The sequence below is a fragment of the Parasteatoda tepidariorum genome, chromosome 7 (assembly GCF_043381705.1).
Source record: "Parasteatoda tepidariorum isolate YZ-2023 chromosome 7, CAS_Ptep_4.0, whole genome shotgun sequence".
Classification (NCBI taxonomy): Eukaryota; Metazoa; Arthropoda; class Arachnida; order Araneae; family Theridiidae; genus Parasteatoda; species Parasteatoda tepidariorum.
Window position 1 is genome coordinate 32,298,800 of NC_092210.1, and position 12,622 is coordinate 32,311,421.

Below are 12,622 nucleotides of genomic sequence, written 5' to 3' on the forward strand. Positions count from 1 at the left end.
AATTAGTAAGGGGCTCTGCAAGGAGCTGGTAAGGAATTTTAGGGGGAGAATGTCCAAATTGCGCTACCGCTTCAGGGGCTAAAGAAAGATGATGAAATAAAAAATGTATTACAAAATTATAAATCAAGTCAAAAGAATTAGTATTTTGATTAAAAAAAACAGGATATTTAGAAAATTAGGCTGTGACCTAATGTCACACATGTATTTATTTTTTATTGTTTATATTTTTATACTTTTTATTTTTTTTATATTTTTCATCATTATTTTAGTCGAAACATTCTTGAATTGGAGAGTATAGAGTTTTTCTTTAACATCCATTTAAAGAATTCAATTTTAAATATCAGAATACAAAGTTTGAGTAAAATAGGTCTAATAGTTCCTGAGAAATCGAATTTTAAAAATGCGACTTTTTCAAAATTCGGTTTCTCAGGAACTATTCGACCAATTTCATTCAAATTTTGCATTTTGCTGTTCAAAAGTGAATTCCTTAAAATGATGTAGAAAATTGTCTGCCCTAACAATTTAAAAGTTTTTCGACTGTTATTAAGTAAAATAATTAATATTTACTAAAATTTATTTGTTGTATGGATTTATCTTTAAATAAACGAATTCTGTAATTGTGTGCAAATTGTTTGTAATTCGCTTAAAGAGATTTCGAGATATGACAAAATACGCAAAAAAAATAAATAAAATTTGCATTATGGGGTATAAACTTTGGATGACTCTTACGACAAAACTATGGGGCCCATATTTCCCAGATTGCTGATACCCACTATATCTTAAGAGTCAGAAATCCGAATTTGTTGGAAAAATGTATGTTTATTCAGAGAAAGTACGTTTTTGCGCCTGATTTTGTAGTTTAAAATATCGTCTGCACTAATTAATTAGCATATTAGAAAAACAATGTGCTACACCACGACGGTTTTGGATTTGTGGAGGTAGATTTAAATAAAGCTGTTAAGTATTAAATAGATTTGGGTTGCTAGGTCTCAAATGAATGGATAATTATCGGTAGTTATTCCCCGACCAAAAGTTCGATTGAACGATGTTCGAATTAGAAGAACTAGGAGGCAGAAATCGCGTGTTTGATAGACCACTGGAAGAAGGAGAAAGACCAAAATAATTTAGAAGAGAAAGTTTAAGTTTTTAAGCTGAGAAAAAAGGTGTTTTTGCTGCTTATTTCTTTATTTTTAAGTTTATTTTGGACATTTAAAAATAAATCACATACCAATTGTAGGTATAGTTGTTAAGATTTTTTTACTCTCATTATCTATTATGAAATTAGATATTAGATGCTTGGATGTGTTGCCCTGAGTGACCGAAATCTAGATAATATCGACCTTCACCTGTGAATGTCAACAATCACATAGTCGCTTTGATGAATGTCCGAAATATTTGTTATGCCCGATTTGATATTAATTTATTCGTCGATATTATTATATTTATTTGATACTTTAATATTTACTGAGGATAAATTAGGAGAAACATCAGTGTTTGGACTTAATTCAAATTAAAAATTTATTACGAAAATAAACTGAACGCTATGTACGCTTTTTTAAATCTCTTTTATTTTTTAAAAAAAATACGACAATTAGTTTTTATTTATTTATTTAAGCCTGTGTTTTCATTGATAGTTCGATATGGAATAAGATTCACTATTTTTAATTAAAGCTATCGATCCATTATCGTTGTTATATATTTTTATCAGAGAAAAGTCATATTTCCAAAATGCTGTTATTAGCCTCTAAGGGACGAGTTCCTAAGGATGACCTAGGCAGCTTGTTTTTTTTATTTTTTATAAACGAGTTAACAAGCTTTGAAAAGTATAAAATTAAAAAGAAGCTTTTGGTTTAAAAATGGCATTAAAATCAAAATTTATTTCTACAATAATCACAATATATACACAATTTAATATCCTTCTATCCAAACCAACCTCTGCTCTTTGTCTCAGGTTCTTCTGTGTCTTCGTCAGAAGCCAACTCATCATTTGTCTCATATTCATTAGTCATGTTTTTTACTATGTTATTTTCCAAGTCCGGGATTTCTCCAATATCATAATTCTTTTCATACTTTGTACGTTCGTTTTCTGATGTGGCATAAGTATCATTCGTAAAATCGTCATTATCATCGTATTTCGATTCAAAAATATCGTCCAAGTTTTTCTGACTATCATTATTCACATCGTACTTAGTGCCATAGCTATAATCTTCGTCATTTTTTGTAGCGGTATCATATCTTATTGTAAAATCTTTCACATCATCTGTTATAATATTATTCTTATCATATTCTCCATTATTTTCATCGAGATGTGGTTCCTGTGACGTATAAACGTTATTTGAATCTGAGTCGCATGTTATCGGAGCAGCTCGTTGACTGTCTGTCAGGGGTATGAAATAGAAATCCTTGCTGAGGTGCATTGCTTTTTTGTGTTTAATTTCCGTGGAATTGTAAACCAAGTATTTGCAGTATGGATCTATTAATAAAATAAGAAACATTATAAATTCACAATTATTAATCATTTAAGACCTCTTAGTGGCCCAAATAAAAAAAAAAAATTATAAATAAATAAATAGTCCAAAGAAACTGATGTGGTCAGATATTACCTGATTAAAAATTTCATTCGCTTCAAAAATAGGAAAATAACAATCGACATGTTTTAAGCACTCAAAAAAGGCGTCCATTTTCAAAACATACCACACGTGGATGAGAAAAAACAAAACTGATTTGGAATATAAAACGAGAAGTTTCCAGAGAAAAATGGATAAATAAAGATGAGAAGCAAAACGGGAAAAACTGCCGAAGACGAGGGAAAAAAACATGAAAAATAGAACAGGAAAAACCACAGTGGCCGAGAGAAGCAACACAGGATAAAATGCATTTCCATGAGGAACTAGTTATTAGCTGTTTCTCTTGTTAACGGTATTAATTCCTCAACACCTCTCTCTAGCGTGTGGAAATACATTTTACTTTGACTTTCTCCTTCAGGCCACTATGGTTTCTCTCGTTCTGTTTTTCATCCATTTTCTCTTTCGGCTACTGGGGTTTTTCTAATTTTGTTTTTCACCATTATTTTTAGTGGGAAAATTTTCATTTCATATTCAAATCACCTTGTTTTTTATCATTTACGTCTGGTAAGCTTTGAAAATGGGGGTCTGTTTCTGAACGCTTGAAGCATGTCAACTGATATTCTCCATTAAAATATTTTTGAAGCAAATGAAATTTTTAATTAGGTAAACTTGTATAATATTCTCTACGTAAGTATAAAAAGCAACTGTTATCACAAAAGTATAATAAAATATGTTATTTCTAGTTCCAACATTATTTTGTATAAACCAGACAGTTTTAACAATTTCCAGTATAATTTTGCTCATAGAGCACTGAGCAAAGTTTGAGATTAGTATATGTATAAAAAAATATAGTACTGTTGCATTAAAAAAGAATATCAGAAATCAATTAATTAATATCCCCTCATACCAATATTTAATTAAAACTTGCAGCAGGGCTTAAATCTTCCTTAATAAATTAATTATAAAGTAGGATTCCAATAGTCTCGAAACGAAAATATGTTGAGTAAACCGCTTAACATTTTTGTACGCCATTTAAGAATTCTATGATATGATTACTCTTTCGTTAATTAGAATCAATCATTTTTTAAAATCAGATGAAATAGGAGAATCAGTATTTATGAAACTACAATACTGCATCCTACAAAATTTGCTGCTAGTAAGCGGATGGCCACTGAATTAATTACCATAAAAATTTGATAACATAAAATTGCTAACTGTCATGTAAAATTTCTAATTATGTTTTATAAAATTAATGAATTCGGAGAAAGCTTGTAACAATGCATCCTGTGGGAAAGGTTATATAACTGAACCGTGTATATAATTAGTGGACAGTCCCAAAGTTTGAACTATCAAATTTTGCAAGCATTATTAATAAAAATAAATTAATAAAAATCAAAATATTATATTATTTATAGTTATTAATATTATTTATAATTATTAATAAAAATCCAAATCTTTCTATTCTTCAAATTGATTATTTTAACAGTGTACAGTGCGCAAAAAATAAACGGACCATCCTGAATAAGTTTTGGTCTAATGATCGGATCTTCAATTTCCACGTTCTAAGACTTTGGGGCGAGTGTTATCGACAATATCAACCTTCATCTATGAAAAGGTATTTCATAGAAATAAATTAACATGTCTTATATGCTAGTGAATTGGAATTTAGTAGTTGTAGTGGTAGCAACGCTACTCTCCCGCCAAAATTATAACTGTGATAGAATTCGATTAATGTCTACCAATAGTTGATTCATTGCTGTTTTTCTGAAAAGCCGGGAGAGCTGTATTAAGATCACCGGATTTTGAATGCTGATAGTAAGGGTAAGATCACGGTTGTGTGCGTGGTCACTCTTGTGTTGCTATTAACAGTCGAGGGTGTTCTGACTTGTGTTGTGCGTGATCGAGACTGAGAAGCAACAGTGCAAAGAGGACAATGTCGCAAATAGCAAGTCAACTGTTTAATTTGGACCATCCATCAAAGTAGGCGTGGTTAGGTCACGTTCTGGAGTGGGGACTAGAATGCCTACGATGTTCTATCAAAAGGTACTTCAAGATAGATTTGAGTTAACATGTCTTATATACTAGAGAATTAGAATTTAATAGTCGTACTGGTAGTAACGCTACAGACTCAATCTTAATGGTACGAAGAGGTGATTTCAAAAATGCTAATTAGTAAATGCAAGTGATATTTTAAGTTACGAGTTTTAAGATTATTGTGTCTTTTAAAACACTTTGGGTATTCTCAATATGTCACTTAAAACATTCTTCCACAAAACTCTCCAATTATTAAACGAATTGCTTTCACTGAAAGCTTTATTTCCAAGGATTTTTTTTTTTAATGAGAAAGGATAAGATTTTATTTACATTTATTACAAAAAGAATATTATTTACATTTTCAATTCAGTAGAGCAACGCTAAATTGCATAGAGTTTGAAATTGTGAAGGAAAAAAAAATATTGAAAATCTCTTTGCACGTAAAAAGTATCATTAAAATGGAGTAAGGTATAAAAATTTACTTCTTCGATTGAAATTTTGAGATTGAAAACTTGCTTAAAAGCAAATACTAAAATAAGAATAAATCAATTAACTGGTATCAAGTCTCGCATTGACCTTATGACGCATGCGCAAATTCTTAAAAAGGTAAGAATCAGCGTTTACTGAATTATTCATTTGACGTTTCGTCTTCTTGAGAAGTTGCTACACTAATTTTTGTCCAATTAACTTACTTAAATAAATTGGAAGACAATAAAACAATTATCATTTGCTTACCTGGTATTAAAGATGGACAGTCACAATCTTCTCCAATGAAGTATTTAAGTTCATTTTTGTTCCAGTTTTCCGAAAATTTATTGCGTGGATTGTTCTGAACATAAAGATCGCCTTTATCACAATATCCCTCAGCTGTAAAAAATAGTGATATAAATAATGTGGTTCTACATAAATATTTGTTAAGTACTTATAAATATTATGTGAAAAAAACTGTTATCACCGTTTGTTTTATTACTCTTGTATAATATAAAATATAACAGGATATAATAAAATATAACAGTAATTTTCATTAAGAGATTAAAAATTCAAATAAATTTCGGTAGTTTGTTTTAATGCCCTCTTATAAACTTGTTGACATTTTATTTCGAATATACACCTGGTATCATTTGGGTGTCCAAAAATCGTTTATAAGTCGTTGCAGACTTTACAATTGCGTCGATGCTCATATAATAATTAAATAAATATGTTTGTAGTTAGCAAGTTTGTAGTATCTTTTGTAGTTGCTTTACAACGTGATGGCAAAACTTACAAGCGATTTTCGCGATTACAACCTGTTTTAGTGAATAATACGTTACTTATATAACTCTTAAGAAATTATGTTGTTGTTGCTTATCCTCACTGTCTGACGGAGTCGGACAAGATCCACGAGTTCGTTGACTGAAAGGAAGTCGAAGACTAGGAGAGGATTGCTGTAGAGATCCTCCTTAGAGAGTCCCATGCAATCCAAGAAGTGCTCAGAGAAAGCCTGAAGAATTTGGCACTTGGTGCAGGTGACGAAGGTTTTTCTGCCCTCGTTGAAAGTGAGGCACTTGATGTGACCGCTAGCAAGCCTTGATAGAACAGTCCGGATACGTCTGTCACACGGGAGGTCAAGGGATAAACCCGGTTTTGATCCCTTGTACCAATTGTAATTTGGGGGTGTTTTTCACTCCACCGAGATTTTTGATTTTTCCAGAGAGTATAACTCCAAAAAAGTAAGTGTTGAAGAGGGAGTTGTTGTAATTCTGCAACCCTCCTTAGCAAGAATATCGGCCATTTCATTCCCGTGGAGATTCACATGGGAAGGTACCCATTGCAAATGAACATCATGATTAAGTGAAATGATCCTTAAAGCAGGATAGAGGTGCTGATCCTGTCGCCCAGAAGAGGCCAATTACTAAGATGGTGGGTTGAGAAATTATAACTGGTATCTATGACTCTAGGATTAATTTTTGCTAATGAATGGTTTCTGTAATGATTTTCTCTGTATAGATTATTAAGATTTCTTTACCATTTTTGCTTTTTTCCCCTCCTTTTATATTAATCTGCTGCCTCTAAAGTGCATATTTTTTATTTTCATTTTTGACAAGGATTTAAAAATATTCATTAAGGGTAGTCACTGTGGAATACTCTGTATTTTAAAAGGTACCGTGCACAAAAAAACGGACCACTCTGAATAACTTTTGATCGAATGATCAGATTTTCACGTTCTAGGACTTAATGGTTCGAAGGGGTAATCTCAAATATACAAGTTAATAAGTGCAGACGATATTAAGTTACGAAATCAGACACCAAAACGTACTTCCTCTAAATAAAAAAATTTTTTTGACGGATTCTGATTTCTGACTCCCAAATATAGGAGATATAAAAACAATCTGAAAAATATGGTCCCAATAGTTTGGTCAGGAGAGCGCTCCACAGTTTGGTCCCCTTAGTGTTAATTTTACTTTTTGAGTATTTTGCCATACCTCGGGAACTTTTTAACCGAATCGAAATTTTTACACACAATTATAAAATTCATTCATCCAAAGAGAATTCCATGAAAAACATAACTTTTTGTAAATATTAAATATTTTTTATTATTTTATTTATTAATAGTCGAGAAAATTTTCAATCGTAATTCGTTCAGTTTGGATATTTTAAAGAAAGTAATTTTTAAAAGCAAAATACAAAATTTGAGCAAAATCGGTCGAATAGTTCCTGAAAATTCGAATTTCAAGTATCTGACTTTTTTAAAATACAATTTTTCAGGAACTATTGAACCGATTTTACTTAAATTTTATTTTTTGCCATGTAACATTACTTTCTTTGAAATAATGCAAAATGTTGTATACCTTACGATTCAAAATTATTTCAACTATTATTAAATAAAATTTATAATAATTAATATTAGTAAATAATTAATATTTACTAAAAGTTACTTTTTCAGTGGAATTATTTCTCAATAAACAGAATAAAATTGAATGAATAATCCTGAATTATCTTTTATTCGGCTACTACTTATTAGAGATAAAACAGTGTCTTCGAACCATGCTCTGCAGTTATTGAAATGGAATTCAGAGATAAGTGGATCGGAGAATGACGTATTTAGTAGTAAATTGCTGAGAAAGAGAGAGAGAGAGTAACACAGTTGGAATGTACACTAAGACAGGACAAATAATAAGGAACATCTGAATTAAGAATTAGCTTGCATTTATAGCCTTTTTGGGTTTAAACTCGACGTCCAATCAGAGCACTCTGATTGCATGCGGACGTAGAAGAAAGCTGCTTTGAATAAATGCGATTACAGTTTTCCTTCAATAAGAATAATTTTTCAATTTGCAAGTTCGAGATATAGTGAAATATCCAAAATTTAAAATTGACACTACGCGATAAAAACTTTGAAACGCTTTCCTTAACAAACTATATAGACCATATTTTCCAGATTGCGGCTATGCCATCATTTTTTGGGATCAGAAATCTGAATCCACCGAAAAAATGTTATGTTTATTCAGAGAAGTTACGGTATTGTGTCTGATCGTAGCTTAAAATATCTACTGCACTTATTAATTAGCATATTTGAGGTCACACCCTCGAACCGTAAAGATTAAGTCCTAAAACGTGAAAATCCGATTATTAGATCAAATGTTATTTAATGTGTGGTTTTTTTGGAGCATTGTATATAATGCTTACTTAGGCAAGATTCTTCACATTCCATATAAGAGTTGAAGTTATTGGCATTTCCATTACATCCCGAGTAAATAAATTCTTTGCACTCCTGGTCATCAGCGTCGTAATAAAACTTTCTCAATTCAGAATTACAATTGCCTTCTTCCACTGGAATATTGCAAGCATCAGGACCGTCGTATGCTAAAAAGATAATAATAATAATAAATTGCAAGAAACCGTAATATTTTTCGAAAACTATCAATTTTTAAAAAGAAAACTTACGTTTCACAACAATGTCTATGGAGAAGTTATTAGCTGGGCGTTCTGAAAAAAATAAAATAAAATCATTTTTAATGAAATGCTCACATTTTGGAAAAATATGTTCTACAACACGTTTTTCTTATGTACTTGATCGTTTCGAATTATTTGCATCACTCATGTTTAATTCTTACACTTTTAGTACTTCTAATGTTATAAGATAAGTCTTTCAGGTACCAACGTTATTGTAAGAATTCTGCATATTTTTTATTCTATTTTAAATACTGTTTTCTTTATTCCAAAATTGAGCCAATTTTATTATCAAATTGCATTACTAAAGTTATGTTAGCATTACCCGGTATTATAGATGGGCAACCTTTTGTTGCCCATCTAGTGTTGTTTATTTATTGATAATGCTGCAGAGTGAAATTCTTATTTAAATTTTCCCTCTTTAACCTTCTCATCCATCTAAACCTGAAAAGCCAGGTGATACAACTTTTTACCACTTACTTAAGGGAATGTATTAAATAGGGTAATATTATTTTTATGAGTTTGGGTTTCAGTTTTCTTTATTGGATAATATATAGGTATAAATTAAAAGTTAAATTTTTAACTCATAAAAACCCATGTAACTTCTACACTATTAGAATAACGTCTACTTTATTTTGATATCATTCAAACCTATGTAAAAAAATCGGTTTGTCTAGATAGCAATGTCACTTTCAAACTTATTAATAAATTGTGCCCAAAATAGTAATTTTTCTTCATAAAACATATATAACTTTTAAATTTCTTACTTCTATCCATTTTTATTTTATTTCATTTTATTCAACATAAAAAATATGTAGGAAAAATACAATACCTTATTTATTTAGAGAACAATGTTAGTTTCTCCCTCTCCCCTCAAAACAAACACAACTGTTTATTATTTAGTAAAAAGGGGGCCCTCAAGAGTTTATGCGTTGGTCTGTATGTGTATGTATACATAGAATCATCCCAAGTCTTTAATTATTTAATTTTCGAACCTGTTTTTAGAGTCCCTGATGAAATCGGAATTCAATTCATCATGAAATCAAATATTTCGGAGGAAAATGCGGAATTAGAAATATGAAGCATTGCGGAATTAGAAAATGCGGAATTAGAAATATGAAGCATTTTCCTTCAGTTAAGAAAAATCTATCTTTAAATTTCAGACTTGATTATTACAGTTATTGTAACTTTTTAAACTCTTTCTCGCTTAGTGTTTCTTCTAAACAACATATGGCTCTTGATAAATTAATCTAGTTCTGGGTAGATATATTTTTTACAATCATGTTAATGATGCTTTTTTGTTAATTGGTTTTTTATTTTAGTTTTAGCTCTCATTTGTCAACAAATAAGCATTTCATGAAACACTACCATTATAAGATTGGTTAGGGACTTAAGATAAAGTAAGCCTTCCTTTATTCATTTTCATTGCGAATAATTTCTTTTTGTTTGTTTATGACAAAGGAAAAGGGAAATAATATATTTAAGGGGATTAAAAGAAAAAGATTTCCGAAATGGATCCTGCTTTTAAGCATTGTGCGTTTCTACATAATTAGAACATTTTTGATTGAATTTTGATTGAGAAAATCTATATACTCACGTGATACTGCGATTCTTTCGTACCTTTCATGTCTTCTCGGCCCTTAAATAAATAAAATTTTAAATATTTAAAATATTCATACTGTCCTTATAAAACAAAACGCGAATAACATACTAAAACTTCCTTTTTTTTGATAATGGTGTTAAACTATAAATTATTAAAAAATTAAAAATATATCGAAAATCAACCACGTTTGTGCAAAAGATCGCAAAAAGAAAACGTAATGGACGCCATTCTAGCAATATGGCATTCCTCACTTAACCTTACATACTTTATGAGCTAATAAAAATTCCCTTTTTTAAAAAAATTAGAATCTTTGTATTTTGTCTGAATTTTTTTGCACCCTTTCTTATAAAGATAAAAAAATAAATAAATACCAAACAACTCTTATCAAATAATTTAAAGTTGTTTAATAAATTTGTCTATATTTCTTTAATTAGATCACTTCTAAACTTTTTAGATTCTATTTTATCTGAAATGCTTATAAAATTAATTATTGAAAATGCCTGCCATTGAGAATGCTGAATTAAAAATACCACAAAAAAAAGTTCTACCCAACAGAAGACTATTAGGTACCACGCAGTATGTAGTTAAAAGTTGCATTACCTCGAGTGTCGGGTTTGAAGTCGGGAGTAGCGTTTAGCCAAGTGTCGAGTCTTTATAAGTATGCAAAAAGTTCAGCGTTCCTTCCTAAATAACTAACATTGTTATCTAGACAAATGAAGTATTATATCCTCTGTATTTTTCCAAGTTAAATATAATGAATCCAAAGACAAGTCGGACTTTATCGACGAAAAGTTGCCAGAGTTTTCATTTGAAAAAGGTATTTTTGAGATTACAATTTAGAAGATATCTAGACAAGTGAGGTACTATATTTCTGATGTATTTTTTAAGCTGAAGGGAGACTAAATCCAAATTGATAGGATAAATAGTTTATTATGGAATATGGAAAGAAATCAGTATGTCCCAAATAAAACGCAACTCATTAAAAACGAAGAAATAGCGCTACGGTAACAGAAATCTGTTGCCAATAGAGTGAGTAAGAGGGAAGAATTGTATATGCCATATGTATATGTGTTTTGCAAGGTGATGTTGGTTTCCACAAGAAGGAACCACTTTCCATTCATCTGCGTTAGCCATGTCTTTGCCTAACGATTTCTAAAGGGATAAAACAGATATTGCAAATACAGATATTGCATTATAAATAAGAATAGCAATAGTAACTCACCTTGGTTTAATTTTGGATTCATTGTGACTTCAAATGCTAGATTAAAATAAAATATACAGTTTCTATTACAAAAAATTCCAAACTTTCGCCACAAGCTTTATAAAACAATTGAAAGTTTTGTTTTACTTTAATAGTGTTTACTTTGTATAGGGTAAGAAGAAAGCTAAAACATATTTATAGTACTCAGACATAAAATGCGAATTTATGCTTATTTTGAAAATTGCTAAAAACATCAATATGGAGAAAAGCCACAAACAATTTTGAGAAACATCAATTTTGAGAAAATGAAACGCATTCGTGGTCTAATTTTTTTAATATTTATAAACTTACTGCAATGCTGCATTATCTGCGTCAATGCTGCATTATCTGGGTTCACAAAAATTTGTAAAAATTGACAATAAGGCAATAATTTTGATGATTTCCATCTTAGTGAAAAAATATCACCAAACTGGCGATTTTTTAAAAAATTAATAGCTTTTCAAATATTCATATTATTTGTCTGATCTAAAGCCCAGATAATTCTTCATGGCAAGATTATGTATGTAGTTTAAAATCATCGCATTGCTTCAAGTATAAAGCACTTAAACTATGGCTTTCTTATTTTCTTTGGCGATAGAGCTTCGAAAAACAGTATTTAATGATTATGCGAGTTTGTCCAGTTAGTTCCCAAATCAATAAATTACGATAAAACAGCAATTTTTTTAAAATTTTGATTACGTTTTTATTGTTTTTTACTGGATGAAATATTGATTTGCTATTCCTATTGAGAATGTTTTTCCTTTATTTCTTCAATTTATGTCTCGAAAAATCGATCTCTGAATTTTTTTTCTTTCATAAAACTTTAGGCACATGAATGTTTGGCGAGATAGGTTGCGAACCTATCCTAGAACGTAATTTATTTTTGATTCCACCACTAACGTTTTTTACAATATCGTTTAATTTCTTACCAAAGTCAGAAGAACATATCAACTCCTTTAGGTCTTCCGTGTCCATGTAATCACAATTTGGGCAGGTACGCTCATTTGTTGGACATTTTTCTAAATTTAATTCCTTTCTTCTCAGAAGCGTTAACTCATTGTCGACTGGATCTACAAAAATCTCATCCAAATCTTTTGTCCTGGATGCAAATTGTGATATGGCACAGAAAGGTAGGGTTAGTCTGCCTGTTGGAACAGAGTACAGGTGGAAAGATGAATCCAGATTCAAAACTAGAGGATTTGTGATTGTAATGGATTTGTGAAACATCAAGAGCGCAAATTTATCAAC

The 12,622-nt window shown here is 30.4% G+C and overlaps 1 protein-coding gene across 2 annotated transcripts in view; it reads right to left on the reverse strand.

Annotated features, from left to right (window-relative positions):
• Positions 1-1,857: 1,857 nt before the first annotated feature.
• Positions 1,858-12,622, reverse strand: part of LOC107446702 (uncharacterized) — a 62,967-nt gene continuing 52,202 nt past the window's right edge. The window contains exons 29-35 of one of the 2 annotated variants that reach the window (XM_016061416.3): positions 12,304-12,621; positions 11,357-11,392; positions 10,129-10,170; positions 8,526-8,567; positions 8,268-8,444; positions 5,337-5,468; positions 1,858-2,473 (exon numbers count right to left, since the gene is read on the reverse strand). In XM_016061416.3, the coding sequence (XP_015916902.1) occupies positions 1,920-2,473; positions 5,337-5,468; positions 8,268-8,444; positions 8,526-8,567; positions 10,129-10,170; positions 11,357-11,392; positions 12,304-12,621 (1,301 nt within the window). In that variant the 3' untranslated portion in view covers positions 1,858-1,919. The remainder of the gene's footprint in view (positions 2,474-5,336; positions 5,469-8,267; positions 8,445-8,525; positions 8,568-10,128; positions 10,171-11,356; positions 11,393-12,303; position 12,622) is intronic. The other variant, XM_016061417.3, reaches the window with a different exon arrangement.